A 16,363-nucleotide genomic window follows, 5' to 3' on the forward strand; every position below is an offset into this window, starting at 1 on the left:
ATTGGTTTCAACTGTTCAAAATTAGAAAAATAAATATATTATGTTCAAATAATCAATACTACTGTCTTTTATTTGCTAAAAGATAGCAATAATTCAAAAAGAAAGATTTTAGACCTTTGATTCATTGTCCTTTATTTTTTCATATTAAACACTTGGCGTAACCATTTTGAGAATATTAACTGGAAAGTGACATGGACCTATAATAACAAAAATAATGTGTCAACATTAAAGTTAGTGAAATATACATTAAAATGACACACTTCATTTTTGTTAATTTGAGTGATGTTGATGAAATCCACTATATTTGAAATTCTACGATTATTAGATAAATAGGTTATTTTTCAAATACGTTCAAGCTTTAAAGCTTAGGTGAACGTGAGGGATGGTCCCGTAAAAGATCATCATTTAAAGCTATTAAAAGAACTATGAACATTCACAAAGGCTTTAATTCCTCTTTCCAATGGCATACCCTGTTCAACATGCTATGTTCTGGGACACACTCATTCTAATCTTACATACGGTAGTATTGATAGTATGAACAGAACATGTATATATTTATATTCATATAAATTATATTATATATAAATATATTTAAAATATATTAAAAAAAATTCACACATATATACATGCATGTGTGTGTATTTATATATACTTAATGAATACACACATTTATCATGTAAAAAAACAACAACTATTATTTCGGATGTGATTAATCACGATTAATCGTTTGACAGTGGTGGAAAAGCCTTATTTAAAACTATGCAATCTATTACACATTTCTAAAATAAGATATTTTTGTTTTGGCCCATTCAGTAATGTATCTATATATACCTGACAAAGCCTATGTGTTACTTTACATGTATTCATTTGTCAATAAAATATTTTAAAGAACATCACAAAAGCAAATGCATTTTATCAGGAAATCAATGCTAGGCGTGATTAAGGGACTCTATAAAGGATTAATTGTTTTTAAATTGATTTAGATATTGATCCCTTCCAAACACGGAAGGTAATTTGCTGGTGGTGAAAAAGCTTTCGAATTTATTAAACTAATTGAATTATATCATGCTTAGACAGATTACAGGTCTATGTTACGTGCAATAATCTTAAAAATACCCCACTGAGGTTCCCACAATATGTGAACTCAGCATGAAAAGAGATCAAAAGTGATCGATGGATTGCAATGGGGAGCTAGTGAATATCTAGGGGCACAATTCAAGAGAGATATCTTTTAACCCCACAGGGATGTATAACGGATAGCTTGGCTGTCCCTAACTCTGAGGTCCAAGAGGATATTTTTTTGCCTTCCTTTAGGAAGCAGTTTATCATTTTCAGCATTGCTGATACTGTAGTTCAGCTTTTTTTTCATGAGCATATACACTACAGCACAGCGAGGGGGCTGCTGGGACTCTGAATCTGGAAGACATACATCACAGTTATGTTTAATTCAAACATTGATTTGAAAAGCTGAACGAAAACATTGTGAGATCAGACCTTGAGATATGGCTCATATGTGTACGAGCAGCTCTTAGCAGCATTATAAATTCCCCTCTCTGATGGAAAACACTTGAGGCATGAGGACTCTTATTATTTAAAGATTTATTAAATGCATAGAGGTATATACAAAACCAATTATCCACACTTGCAGCATTTCAAAACATTTTTGCTTCGGGTCTTTCAATCAAAATAACGATGGGTTTTAAAACAGAAACTCAGATGAGTTTATTTCACACATAATCAGGGCCGTGCAGAGACATTTGGAGGGGCAGGTGCTCAAAGTATAAAAGGAGCATGGCTTTCACTAGGGCTGTGCTCCTTGCTGCTATGTGTATTGAAACCGATGATCCTGTATTGATACGGCAGCAAATGCTGTGATGCATTTTTAAAAAAATAAAAAGAACAGAAAAGACCATTTTAAGGTTAAAAGTTAAATAATTTTTTCTTTGCACATCTTAATTACTCTGGAATTCGTAACTGAATTATATTATTATTAGAGTTTATGGTGGTTTTGCTGTTGTAAACAGTACTGTTGTTGTTGCAGAAAAATATTTCCGTCCTATTTAAAATAGAATTCTCTTCTAATCCTGTTCTGGTTTTATTCATTTTTTTGAATGATAATGACACTAAAAACAGGATTGATAAGTATAATTCGGAGGATGAGAAAATCAGTATAAGACTGTTTAGTCAGTGCTGTGATAATTACATTAATTAAACATTGTATTTCAATTAAAAAATACTGTAATAATAAGTTGAAAGTATGGAGAGTTTTTAGACTAGATCCCTCGACGCCATTTCAAACTTTTCTCAATCAAACAGCAAGAACAGAAGAGAACAGGCACCTTTGTTTATATTGCTGTGTGTAGAACAACGATAGCTGCATGTTTAATATTTAATAAATATTTCATTTTAATAAAATGTAAATTTGTCCCCTTCACTTTATTTGGACAGGTGTGTTCACATAGAGGATTTTTAGATTTAAATTCTAAGAGACAGTATCGATAGTCTTTGCGTTACCTGACATTTTATTTGTATCCAAAATGCGGAGATGTGAATATCAGGAGCGCAGAACTCTCTCATGCAGTGCATGTTTTATTCATACTCAAAGCCAGAGGGCGCTCTCACGCAAAACGTCCAAAACAGACTCATAAAAGTAATAACTTATAATGTGCAGGAAATCCCTACAATGGACTTAAGCAACAGGCTATCGCTGTAGCTGAGCTGAATGAAAAGCAGAAACGTTACGGATGAAACGTTAAGACAATAAAAACACGATTGTGAAAATATATGGTTTATGCGTGTTTTTCCAAATGATCTCCAGGTAATAAATAAATAAACTATCTGAATAATGCACTACTGATTGACGTATTATTTAGTATAGATACTAGAAGATATTTTTTCTGACTTATTCTGTGATAAAAATGGGAAAAGGTTGTTATAAACCAATTTAAATTGTCATTAGGAAAATATTGAATTGAAATGTTACTTCCACAGGCTACACACAGCAATATAAACAACAGCTGTACATGCACTCTTCATATCGTTCTTGTAAATTAATAATAATTTAATAATCATCAGGTGAAAGGTCATCATGTGGATAATTTTATTTACAGCTAAATTATTATTCATTAATTTTACTAATAGTTAGATGGGGCAGGCCTTCACAAAATAATAATAATAATAATAATAATAATAATAATAATAATAATAATAAACCACAGGGACCTTTATACCTATTTGATGAATCATTTCATTGTACAGTAGCTACAATTAAAAGCATCACATTCAGCTTCATTTCATCTTTGGCAGAAATCAGAACGAACAAAAAACCAAACATCCGTCTAATTGACTTCATTTCAGCCAGTCAAGTAATGCATTCAATAAAACTATCCTCCTTGGAAATAAACATCTAAATTAAAAGGAAGGCATTCGTGTTGAGGGATAGATTATGGGACAGGAGAGCTTGAAGTCTGGCCCAAATTCATTCAATAACAGATGTTTATAAGTGCAAAAAAAATGTGGCTCAGATGCATAAAATTGCGAAAGCTAAAAGATAAACAAAAACAGCATTCGGAGAATCATTATCCAAATGCATATTCTCAAACGCCAGCAGTGTACCTGTAACTCCTCAATAAATGTGGTAATGTTCTGGCACAGGTGTGATGTGAGTCCTCGAGTGTCGCTCTCGCATCCTCTAAATAGCTTCCTCTCATTCTGCAAACATTTTGGCAGCGCTGACCTGTGAAAGATTCACTTTGATGTCAGCCCCAGTTATAAAAGTAGATCTTCTGCCAAATGGGCAAGTACTCCATCAGTGGACCTGAGAGGACAGAAAAAGAAAACCAGTCAGCACATATCTCTGAGCTTTTTTAAAGCTTTTAGTGTGACGGCACTGAACATCCATTGGGTGAGATGGATACGCTACTTACGCGCAACCAAACCGACCCCGGGAACATAATCTGCCAAGAAGCGAAGAAGGAAGAGGATCTTCATCCTGTGAGTGTAAAAGAGACATTAGAACTGGGAACAAAAAGCATTTTTATGCAGTAAACTTGTGCATTTGGAAACCTAAATAGTGCAATCGTAAAACTCTTTTTTGATATTTTCGTGAGAAAATATTTCTGTGATGCTGCCAAGTGGATAAGCAGTTGGTAGGGTGTTCTGATTGGTTGCACAGTCTTACTAACTTTATTATCTGGCAGGTGAAGATTGTAACTTTGATGGGTTGAGAATGTTTCTTTGTGCAATCTCAGATTTGGAGAACTTTAGCATTCCATCACTTGCTCACCGAAGGATGCTCTGCAGTGAATGGGTGCCATCAGAATGAAAGTCCAAACAGCTGATAAAAACAAGTAATACCCCTTCCTACAGTGAAAAGGTCCATCCATTGTTGCTTTCACATCAAAATCCAATCACATATTCATTTTGAACTGTTCTGGAGTTTGACCAGTGTGTATTTCTCTCCTGCTCAAACTAGATAACTTTTTTTTTTTTACTGGAGAAAGCAATATTATGGATTACGCATTTTCCCCAGAAACAATGGTTTAAAGTTCTTACTGATATGCAGCTTTTCAGTTCACAAGTCATTCATTTATGGACTCGTGAGGAATACTGTGATGCTTTTATCAGCTGCTTGGGCTCTCATTCTGACGGCACCCATTCACCACAAAGGATCCGATGGTGCAATGCTTAATCTTAGATGGCAAATTCTGATTTTTAGCAAATATTCCGTTTTTTGGGTGAACTATTTTAAGCTTAAGGATTTGAACAAAACACTACCAGAAGTGCATCAAGAGCACACAAATGCAACGGATACAGTAAAGGAGACACTGACTCAGAGTATCGGTCATAGAAGGGGGAGCGGAGCAGGTAGTAGAGGAGAAGGAAGGCCCGTCTCCTCATCTCAGCCCTCTCTCTGCGGTTCAGCGTCTTGATGTCGCTCAACAAACTGAAACTGGACAGAAAACAGCATCAGTCTGAACTTCAATAACTCTTCAGAGACAGCCTGAGAAGACAGACAGAGAGAGAGAGAGAGAGAGAGAGAGAGAGAGAGAGAGAGAGAGAGAGAAAAAGAGAGAGAGAGAAAGAGAATAATAAAATAATATAATTATTTTATTTAAGACATGGAGTCGTTTAGACTCTAAAACCTACACCCCTTCAAACTACGGAGAGCTGCTTATACCCTCAGTCAAACAGCCTAATGAAGGAATCATAGTCTGGTTTAAAGACCATCTGTGGCAGTATATTAAACCCACAAAAAAGGGATAAAACACATATTTGGATAAAAATTCAAAAAGAGATTTTGTGTTTAGATGAGGACCTGTACCTGTGCTCCACATATAGTAGATCACCCCAAATGAGTCGCCTTATTATAACAAAGACATCTTCTCAACCCTACAATAAGAGATCAATCACTTCCAGTCTATAGGTTCAGTTCTATTGATGGGGGATCTGAACACCAGAACGGGGAAGGAAGTGGACTGCATCAGCTCTGACTGGGGACAAATATATAAACTGTTCACTTCATCATCAACAAAAAGGTTTTACCAAAACACGCTAGAATTACGACAACGTAATTAACAGACATGGAAAACAAGTCCTGCAGCTCTGCAAAAGCCTGGGCCTATACATAGTCAATGGCAGAATGAAAGGTGACTCTCTGGGCCGATGTACATACTCCTCATATCTAGGCAGCAGCACGGTAGATTACACCATCACAGATATAGACACAATTATTTCACAGTGATGCCACAGCTGCCATTATCAGACCACAGTCACATAGTCCTCAGTCTCAACAGGTCAGGGAATCATCTGCCATCTTCAGAACAGAAAGTTCAATTATATCCACCCCCCTCCCCCACACCCCCACACATTTATATGGAGTAAAGATAGTCCTGTCCAGTATGAAGCTGCGCTCCACAGCACCCGTGCTGATAACATGATAGACTCATTTCTCTTGACTACATTTAGTGAAGAGAAGAGAAGTATCTATTTAGCAACTGAACAGTTAACTCATATCGTTTCTACAGTGGTCAGAAAACCCTCAGAAAAATGAGCCACATATCAACAAACCCTTAAACTATACAAGTCACTATTAATACAGAAGAAAACTGATATGTGATAAAAATAAACAAAATTGAAGAATCAATCGATCAAAATTCTTTTGGGGATTTATGGAATAATTTAGACAAATCCAAAGAGGCCAAATACCTTCCCATCTATGACCCAAATATCTGGACTGAACATAAAAAAAATAATAATAATATTCACTAAATGCACCAACCTTCTCCCAAAAACATCTGACCTCCCAACTAAATAACCTGGAATACACTAGAAAAGACAGGCTAAATCATTTAGACAAACCCATATAATTAACTGAACTGACAGAGAACATGAAATCCCTAAAAAAATAAGAAATCAACTGGCTTTCAAGTGGAATTTCTAATGAAATGCTGAAACACAGCAGCCCCAAACTGAGACTTGCCATCTATCCTAACATTATTCAATCTCTTATTAAAATCTGGACAGGTGAGAAGTACGACCAAAATAATTATAGAGGCATCACAGTGAGCAGTAACCTCAGAAAACTATTCTGTTTCATCAGATTAATTCAGTTTCTTAAAGAACACAGCATTTTAAACAATTGTCAAATTGGATTTATGCCAAAACCGAGAACTTCAAATCACATTTACAAACTCCACACACTCATACAAAAATATGTTCATCAAACAAAACAAGGAAAACATTTTTGAGGGGGTTACACCAAAGCCTCTTTATTATAAAAGATTACAGTAGAGACAGGGCCTTACCAATAAACATGGAGAAATCCAAAATTACGATCTTCCAGAAAAAGCCTCGCCTTACTGACAAAAAATTTAGTTTTACAATCGGGGGAACACTTCTTAATCATGTCACATGTTATACTTATTTGGGTCTCACTATCTCAGCTTCTGGTCAATTTGATCTGGCAATAAAACATCTGACTGGTAATGCACACAGGGCTTATTACACTATCATAAAATTTGTTCAAATTCAACCCACCTATTAAATTATGGCTACAAATCTTTGACAACATCTTCAAACCCATTCTTGTGAAATATGGGGGCCCACATTTAAATTAAACTATACATCTTGGGATAAAAAAACCCCACTGAAATGTTCCATCTGGAGTTCTGCAAGAACATCCTGGGACTCCAGAGAAACGCCCTTAGTCTCGGCTACTGAGACTGCATATTATCTACCTTCTAGCAGAAATCCAGAAGAGAACAGCCAAGTTCTGGTTCCATCTATCAGACACGCTGACAGATGATTACCTTACTGCGCTTTAACTTACAGGACAGGACACCCAGAGAGACACCCATGCACTATTTAGTGGAAAAACACCAACTCAGTTCATCAATTCAATTAAGACATGCAAAAGTTGAAGAAATTGGAAAACTAACTCAGGAAGAATACATCCATGATTGGCAGATCAAAGTAGCACAAACAAACAAATTAAAGTACTTCTATAGATTAAAGACAATTGGCACCTTGATCAAAATTAAAGACTATGGTCAAAGAAAGCTTCTGAGTATCGTCTGAGTGAGCACAGTCTGTGTGTGGAGACGGGCCAACACAAACAGAGCTGGAGAGAGAGTGTGTGTGTGTGTGTGTGTGTGAAGACAGCCGACACAAACAGAGCTGGAGAGAGAGAGAGAGAGCTCTGACTGTGTTCTCACTGCACAGAGGGACTCAAGGAGGACGAGCTGCACTTCCTCACACACTGCAGCAAATATAAACACATTAGAGACACTTATTTTTCCCAAATAGCTCAAATTGTGCCTGAATTCAGGCAAGTGAGCGAAATAGACAAACTCTGATATATTTTGGGAGAGAAAGAAAAGTGTATCCACCTAGCAGCGCAGTATGTATCCTAGTGCCCCCTCTCTGTAAATATTTACATTGTATTTAACTATTGTTTTTTTTTTGTGTTGTGTGTGTTATGTGTTAATATATGTACAATATGGCCATGAATAATTTTTTTCCTCTTAAATTATCTACATGCCTGTATAAATTGTTCACTGTTTTTTGCTTTGGCAACATTGTGTCATGCCAATAAAGCTCATTTGAACTTAACTGAATTGAGAGAGAGAGAGAGAGAGAGAGCGAGAGAGAGAGAGAGAGAGAGCGAGAGAGATAGAGAGAGAGAGCGAGAGAGATAGAGAGAGCGAGAGCGAGGTAAAGCACTCTGTACCTGGTAATCTCTAAGAGACCAGAGATGATCCAAGGTTTCCAGGAACGTTTTCCACAAATCCCCAAACTGGCCACTTACAAATGTTAAGGATGATAGATGTCAAAATGTTCAAATAATTTCATCACACCGCAAAAATAAATAAATAAATATAAACAACTTTTGATTAGTAGTACGCATAGCTAAGAATGGTTTGCTAAGATTCATTTGGACAACTTTAAAGGTGATTTTCTCAATATTTAGATTTTTTTGCACCCTCAGATTCCAGATTTTCAAATATTTGTATCTCCAAATACTGTCCTATCCTAACAAATCATACATCAATGGAAAGTTTGTTTATTCAGCTTTCAAATGATGTCTAAATCTCAATTTTAAAAAATTGAGCCTTACGAGTGACTTGTGGTCCACAGACAGACAGACAGACAGTATTATATATTTTGTTTGAATAATGTTAAGACAAAAAAAAAGTTTAGTGCTAAAGCCCCGTCAGAATTTTTTATTGCCCCGTTTAGCCCCATGTCTTCATGAAGTAACTCTGACGTCATCAATATAATTTATTTTCTAAGCACCAGTAGAGAAAAAATTCTGGCGCTGTGCCTGAAATGAGCTTAAACTAAAACTAAAAATATGTCTTGTATTAATTCACCCCCTTAACAACTCGGAAAACCTGGATATATGAGGAAACCCAATATCTGTGATTTATAGACCGGGAAAGGCCATATAAATGAATGAAATCTTTAATAAAACTTCAAGGGCATTTTATAATGAACATTCACTTTGGCATAATTACAAAAAATAAATATTTCATTAGGTAGAAATTAAAACTCCTTATCCTTAATCCTTCTCCAGAAAATCACGATTGAAGAAGCCATGTAAATTCACTTGATAAAAGAGAGGGAGGCTTGAAAATCATTCAGCTCTTAAAACTTCAGGAGCCCTGAAATGTATTTTCAGAAACCAGAAGCGGTGACCTTCGAATATTGATTTGGACAATAGAGGGCCTTGGAGACAAAATAAGTGAGAATCACTGTATTGGAGCATTTGTTTTTTTTTATATAAATAATCATTGTATTTTATTTTATTTTAAGAGTTGACCATGTTGTGAAGAAAACAAAAATATGTAGTCAGTCACATAAAATGACTCTTAAAAACCAAGCATGAGCAGCGGACTGAACACTGATCGTTCCTACACCCTTGGGAATAAAGAAACTATTTCAGCTATCCTGGCATAATATTACACTGATATAACTTTGAAAGTTGTAATAAAAAAGAAACTATCAGAAAGGATACAATGCACAAGCGGTCTAGCGATGTACAGAGACTCTGCGATGGTTTCCTGCAGACCCAGAGGTGTGGGGCTTGACTGGAGCTCCTCTTCTCCATCCCTACTTCTTTTGTTTTTCCGAGGGAGACCCCAAAGAAGAGACTGCAATGACGGTGCTATGGAGAAAAAGAAAAAAAGACACGATACAGCTTTCCATTGACGCAGAAGTTTGTGACACACTGGGTTGTATTGTCAGGTCTTACCGCTTCCCAGTGGTCTCACCACTCTTCCTGAACGCTGGCCCACGACAGAAGTGTCCTCATCGTCTTCTTCAGCACTGTTATCTGTGTCGAGAGATCACAGTATGAGCGGTGCACAACAGATCATTTTTCAACATAAAGAACCCACAGCACATTGACTGCAGGAACAGACCGTTCCTTTCGAGTCTCCCGTTGTTACGCTCAAGGGCACTTCTCCGAAACTCCACGGGCTCTGGCTCAACCGAAACTACACAATCACAGTTTATCTGCACAGGCCATACACTGTACTTATTGTCTCACGCCGTTTATTTATTGTCATCAGCTGGAGTGTTTTTCTGCTTATTTCTGTGCGACTGTGCTAAATGTCCTGTGTGGCAGTTTCCAGAAACGCTTCGGTTTGTTTCATTTCCAGTCATGGAGTGAAAAAAGAAAATTAACTTTGGCTTCTAAGTTTGAAAGCTCTGTGTTAGTATAGTTACCTTTATGCATTTGGCAGACTACTGAAAGCGACTTGCATTGCAGTGAAGGTATACATTTAATCACTTGCATTCTTTGCGAATCAAAGCCATTACCTTGCCGTTGATAGCACATGAAGACATGTACTTACACAGTTTATTACTAAACAAACACACATATTTGGACTGTTTTTACTTAATAACTTAATATGTATAGGCACCATTTATATGTTTACTGTATAAATTAGTGAGCATCAAAATAACAACAGTTACTAATACATAGAGCACCGTGCTGTATTTCTGTAGGTCTTGTTAACTGAAAAATACACAGTGTGGCTTAATTTGTTTTTTTATTCCCAGCAATATCATTAATAAAAATGACTACAATGACCTGAAGCATAGGTTCCCAGACATTTCTGCTGTAATTATGATAATTCTGCTTGTTTTCAACATTTTCATAACAGAAACCGGATGCTGATATATTAAAATAATTAACTGAAGTTCTGTATGTTAATAATAACAACAGTTACAAAATAGCATTCTAGCATTTTAATCTAAATATTTCAAGTCATCCTGTGGCCCCCTTGGAAGTTTACCATGGTCAAACTTAATATACATATATTTTATATCGGTTATTTATTTATTACATTCTTAATTAGATTACAGGTCCTTCTAAAAAATAGCATATTGTGATAAAAGTTAATTATTTTCCATAATGTAATGATAAAATTAAACTTTCATATATTTTAGATTCATTGCACCCCAACTGAAATATTTCAGGTCTTTTATTGTTTTAATACTGATGATTTTGGCATACAGCTCATGAAAACCCAAAATCCTATCTCAAAAAATTAGCATATCATGAAAAGGTTCTCTAAATGAGCTATTAACCTAATCATCTGAATCAACTAATTAACTCTAAACACCTGCAAAAGATTCCTGAGGCTTTTAAAAACTCCCAGCCTGGTTCATTACTCAAAACCACAATCATGGGTAAGACTGCCGACCTGACTGCTGTCCAGAAGGCCATCATTGACACCTTCAAGCGAGAGGGTAAGACACAGAAATACATTTCTGAACGAATAGGCTGTTCCCAGAGTGCTGTATCAAGGCACCTCAGTGGGAAGTCTGTGGGAAGGAAAAAGTGTGGCAAAAAACGCTGCACAACAAGAAGAGGTGACCGGACCCTGAGGAAGATTGTGGAGAAGGACCGATTCCAGACCTTGGGGGACGTGCGGAAGCAGTGGACTGAGTCTGGAGTAGAAACATCCAGAGCCACCGTGCAGAGGCGTGTGCAGGAAATGGGCTACAGAGAACCAGCATTGGACTGTTGATCAGTGGTCCAAAGTACTTTTTTCGGATGAAAGCAAATTTTGCATGTCATTCGGAAATCAAGGTGCCAGAGTCTGGAGGAAGACTGGGGAGAAGGAAATGCCAAAATGCCTGAAGTCCAGTGTCAAGTACCCACAATCAGTGATGGTCTGGGGTGCCATGTCAGCTGCTGGTGTTGGTCCACTGTGTTTTATCAAGGGCAGGGTCAATGCAGCTAGCTATCAGGAGATTTTAGAGCACTTCATGCTTCCATCTGCTGAAAAGCTTTATGGAGATGAAGATTTCGTTTTTCAGCACGACCTGGCACCTGCTCACAGTGCCAAAACCACTGGTAAATGGTTTACTGACCATGGTATTACTGTGCTCAATTGGCCTGCCAACTCTCCTGACCTGAACCCCATAGAGAATCGGTCATTTCTGCAAAAAGATTCCCGACCAAGTGTTGAGTGCATAACTGAACATAATTATTTGAAGGTTGACTTTTTTGTATTAAAATCACTTTTCTTTTATTGGTCGGATGAAATATGCTAATTTTTTGAGATAGGAATTTTGGGTTTTCATGAGCTGTACGCCAAAATCATCAGTATTAAAACAATAAAAGACCTGCAATATTTCAGTTGGTGTGCAATGAATCTAAAATAAATGAAAGTTTAATTTTTATCATAACATTATGGAAAATAATGAACTTATCACAATATGCTATTTATTTTTTAGAAGGACCTGTAGTAGTATTACTTTATTATTAACTAAATCATTTTTAATAACTACAACTAATTAATTTTCTTCTAAGGCAGTCTGCTCTACGTAGGTTGGAGAGAGAATAATGTAAAAGATACTGTCTCTGTACAAATATTTGGATTTGTTCTTATTAAAGTTATTTTTCATGTTTATCTTTTCAAATATTATTTCACTTGTGGTTATGATATCTCACCATGACTAGAGAGCAGAGAATCCCTGTCCAGAGGAATTAAAGGTGGTGACGTCTGGATGCCTGATCTGTACCAGAAAAGCAGGAGACAACGCAGGATCGCTCTAAAAACACAGGAGAGAATGGAGAAATGGGACACCAGATCCCAGAATACAGCAATGATTATCAGATTGACTATTAGCTCAACTAAACATGACACTTGTGTAGTCATCATTTTCAGAAAAAATAGCCAAAAAAAGCCATATAGCTTCAAAAAACTGCATGGACTATTTTTATGCGAATGCAATAGAGCTTTTTGTGTTCTTCTTTCAGAGTTCCTGCCCTCAGTCACTTTCACTGTACAGAAAAGATCTCTCAAAACATCCTGCTTAACATTTCCTTCATGTTTTACAGAACTAAGTCATATAGGTTTGAAACAACATGAGGGTTTGTAAATGATGATAATGTCCTCTTAGTAAACTACCCTTTAAGTATACTGAAACAGGGTCCTTACTTGGCAACCTGAATAAGAACAATAACTAGCCAGCGTCCAGCTTCTCCCCAAAGCTTAGCGGCTCCCATCTCTGTGAAAACCTCCACATATTCCAGTACAGACAACCAGGTTAACAGCCTCTGTTGAGAGAGAGACTACACAAACACACAGAAGCGTAAAATTGAGAAGAGGTTAGCTGTACTGTAATCTCAGTCTCATAGTTCATTTAAACGATACAGCGCTGCATCTTGTTGATCGAAGATGTCGAGATGGATTGTGTCTTGCTTTGGACTTGACTGACATACTGGCATTCTGACACCACAAGCTTCAGGCTTTCTAAACTTATACTTTTTTCTGCTCTTATGTTGCAATTTTTCTGATTATTTTACATAAAGTACAAGTAGTCCCATATTCATAATTGTTACCACACATTCTGTACTTAATTCTGGTTCATCTAATACCGTCCTACAGGCAGAAACTAAAATCAGCTAAACCTGTATCAAGGACTGTAAAAAGATGGACTAATGAAGCAGAGCAGGATTTACAATCTTGTTTTGACCTCACTGATTGGAGTGTTTTTGAAGCTGCTGCCACCGATCTGGATGAACTCACAGAGACCGTAACATCATATATCAGTTTCTGTGAGGATATGTGTATTCCTACAAAGACTCAACTAATTTACAATAATGACAAACCGTGGTTCACTGCAAAACTCAGACAGCTCCGTCAGGCCAAAGAAGATGCTTACGTGAAGGGGGACAATGTCTTGTATAAACAGGCTAAATACACATTGGAAAAGGAGATCAAAGTGGCAAAGAGGAATTATTCTGAAAAAATAAGGACTCAGTTCACTTCCAACGACTCCGCATCAGTGTGGAAAAGTCTAAAGAAGATCACCAATTACAAGACACCACCCCCCAGCACTGTAGAGAATCAACGACTGGCAGACGATCTGAACGAGTTTTACTGCAGGTTTAATAGAAAACCCATCACCTGCCCTGAACGCCTCCCCACAAAACCATTCACACCCTTCACAACTCCTGCAACCAGCCCCAAATGCCTCTCCAAACAACCGTTCACACCATTAACAGCTCCTGCAATCCATCCTGAACACCTCTCCAATCAAGCACTCTCACCATTCACACCTCCTGCATCCCCCCTCTCAGGTGGGGCACCTGCAATTCAGATCAGCGAGGATTTGGTGCGCCAGGTCTTCCGGAAGCAGAAAAGGAAAAAAGCACCAGGCCCAGATTGTGTTACACCAGCCTGTCTGAAATCCTGTGCTGACCAGCTGGCCCCCATCTTCACACAGATCTTCAACAGATCGCTGGAGCTGTGCGAAGTCCCTTCATGCTTCAAACGTTCCAACATCATCCCCATCCCTAAGAAACCCAAAATTACAGGACTAAATGACTACAGGCCTGTGGCTCTAACGTCTGTAGTCATGAAGTCATTTGAAAAACTGGTGCTGGCCCACCTGAAGGACATCACTGGACCCTTGCTGGATCCTCTTCAGTTTGCCTACAGAGCAAACAGGTCTGTGGACGATGCAGTAAACATTGGACTGCATTATGTTCTGCAACACCTAGACAGACCGGGGACTTATGTGAGGATCCTGTTTGTGGACTTCAGCTCGGCCTTCAACACGATCATCCCAAACCTCCTCCTGCCCAAACTAAATCAGCTCTCCGTGCCCACCTCCATCTGTCAGTGGATCAACCCTTACGAAAATTAGCCATGGTTTTACTACAGATAAAACCAAAAAACCATGGTTACTGTAGTTAAACCATGGTAACCACAAATTAAGCATGGTTTTGCTATATTAACCATAGTTTAACCATGGTATTTGTAGTAAATCTGTGGTTTTACAAATGGCAGTCAATACGCCAAAAAACCATTGGTTACTACAGTTTTACTATAATAAAACCATGGTTATTTTTCGTAAGGGAACAGCTTCCTGACAGACAGGCAGCAGCTAGTGAGGCTGGGAAAATACACATCCAGCACCCGTACAATCAGCACCGGAGCTCCCCAGGGCTGCGTTCTCTCCCCACTGCTCTTCTCCCTGTACACCAACGATTGCACATCTAAGGACCCCTCTGTCAAGCTCCTGAAGTTTGCAGATGACACCACACTCATTGGCCTCATTCAGGACGGTGACGAGTCTGCTTACAGACAGGAGGTAAAAGAGCTGGCTGTCTGGTGCAGTCTCAACAACCTGGAGCTTAACACGCTCAAAACAGTGGAGATGATCGTGGACTTCAGGAGAGACCCCTCTGCACTCCCCCCACTCACCATCATGAACAGCCCTGTGACTGCAGTGGAGTCATTCAGGTTCCTGGGAACCACCATCTCTCAGGACCTGAAGTGGGACATTCACATTGACTCCATCGTAAAAAAGGCCCAGCAGAGGTTGTACTTTCTCCGCCAGCTGAGGAAGTTTAACCTGCCACAGGAGCTGCTGAAACAGTTCTACTCCACCATCATCGAATCCATCCTCTGCACTTCAGTAACTGTCTGGTTCAGCTCAGCTTCTAAATCTGACCTCAGAAGACTACAGAGGGTAGTCCGGACTGCTGAGCGAATCATCGGTACAACCCTCCCTTCTATTCAAGAACTGTACTTATCCAGAGTGAGAAAAAGGGCTGTCAAAATCACTCTGGACCCCTCACATCCAGCACACTCCCTCTTTGAACTGTTGCCATCTGGTCGACGCTACAGAGCACTGAGCACTAGAACGACCAGACACAGGACCAGTTTCTTCCCTCAGGCAATCCATCTTATGAACAGCTGATAATAACGGCGAACACACTACACTTTATTTTATATACACACACACTTTATTTATCTAACACACATACTTAGTATACACTTAAATTTTGCCCACAATATATATGTACATACATAACTTCATTTTGTAATATACCTGCCTACAATTGTCATTTGTATATTGTCATTCACTATCTACTTATTTGTATTTTTATTCTTTTATTATGTGTTTTATGTTCTGTCGCTGTCATTCTGTTGTAATGCAGAGCTTCTGTCACGAAAACAAATTCCTTGTATGTGTAAACATACCTGGCAATAAAGCTCATTCTGATTCTGATTCTGATTCTGATTCTGATTTCCTCTCCAGAAAGCTCCAGCTCACCCTCCAATGCAGTGATCGACATCCAGTTGTCAGGAGGAGCGCCAAGGATACTGCTGGTATGCTCCTTTTAGAGTGCCCAGCACGTTCCATTGGCAACTCAGCAGTCAGAACGAGAACCAGATAAAGGCGGAGGCAACAGAGCTCCGCCCCTTTTGAGGTAATGTTGAGTTTGCTTTAAAAAGATGCACATGAGAATGGACTTTTAGGGAAAAAGCTCTTTAAGCATCCTGCATCCACAGGGTTAGATGGCTGCCTGCAACACAAACAGGGGATA

At 38.2% G+C, this 16,363-nt stretch overlaps 1 protein-coding gene across 1 annotated transcript; it reads right to left on the minus strand.

Moving 5' to 3' along the window:
• Positions 1 to 1,559: 1,559 nt before the first annotated feature.
• LOC113073268 (peroxisomal membrane protein PEX16-like) lies at positions 1,560 to 13,216 on the minus strand. The gene is made up of 8 exons (XM_026246159.1): positions 12,960 to 13,216; positions 12,470 to 12,570; positions 9,755 to 9,835; positions 9,518 to 9,667; positions 8,231 to 8,303; positions 4,832 to 4,951; positions 3,927 to 3,991; positions 1,560 to 3,817 (listed from the first exon to the last, which is right to left on the minus strand). Exons 1-8 carry the CDS (start codon positions 13,025 to 13,027, stop codon positions 3,759 to 3,761), a joined length of 717 nt encoding a protein of 238 aa, XP_026101944.1. The 5' UTR covers positions 13,028 to 13,216; the 3' UTR covers positions 1,560 to 3,758.
• Positions 13,217 to 16,363: the final 3,147 nt, after the last annotated feature.

The sequence above is a fragment of the Carassius auratus genome, unplaced genomic scaffold (genome assembly GCF_003368295.1).
Source record: "Carassius auratus strain Wakin unplaced genomic scaffold, ASM336829v1 scaf_tig00011728, whole genome shotgun sequence".
Lineage (NCBI taxonomy): Eukaryota > Metazoa > Chordata > Actinopteri > Cypriniformes > Cyprinidae > Carassius > Carassius auratus.

Bases quoted from the DNA above. Each gene is read 5' to 3' on its own strand.
- LOC113073268 (XM_026246159.1), bottom strand. From the start codon at position 13,027: ATGGGAGCCGCTAAGCTTTGGGGAGAAGCTGGACGCTGGCTAGTTATT. The intron at 4,952-8,230 runs GTACAGAGTGCT...TTTTCTGTCCAG, and splicing joins GGTCTCTTAGAGATTACCAG to TTTCAGTTTGTTGAGCGACA. The intron at 3,818-3,926 runs GTAAGTAGCGTA...CTGTCCTCTCAG, and splicing joins CGGGGTCGGTTTGGTTGCGC to GTCCACTGATGGAGTACTTG.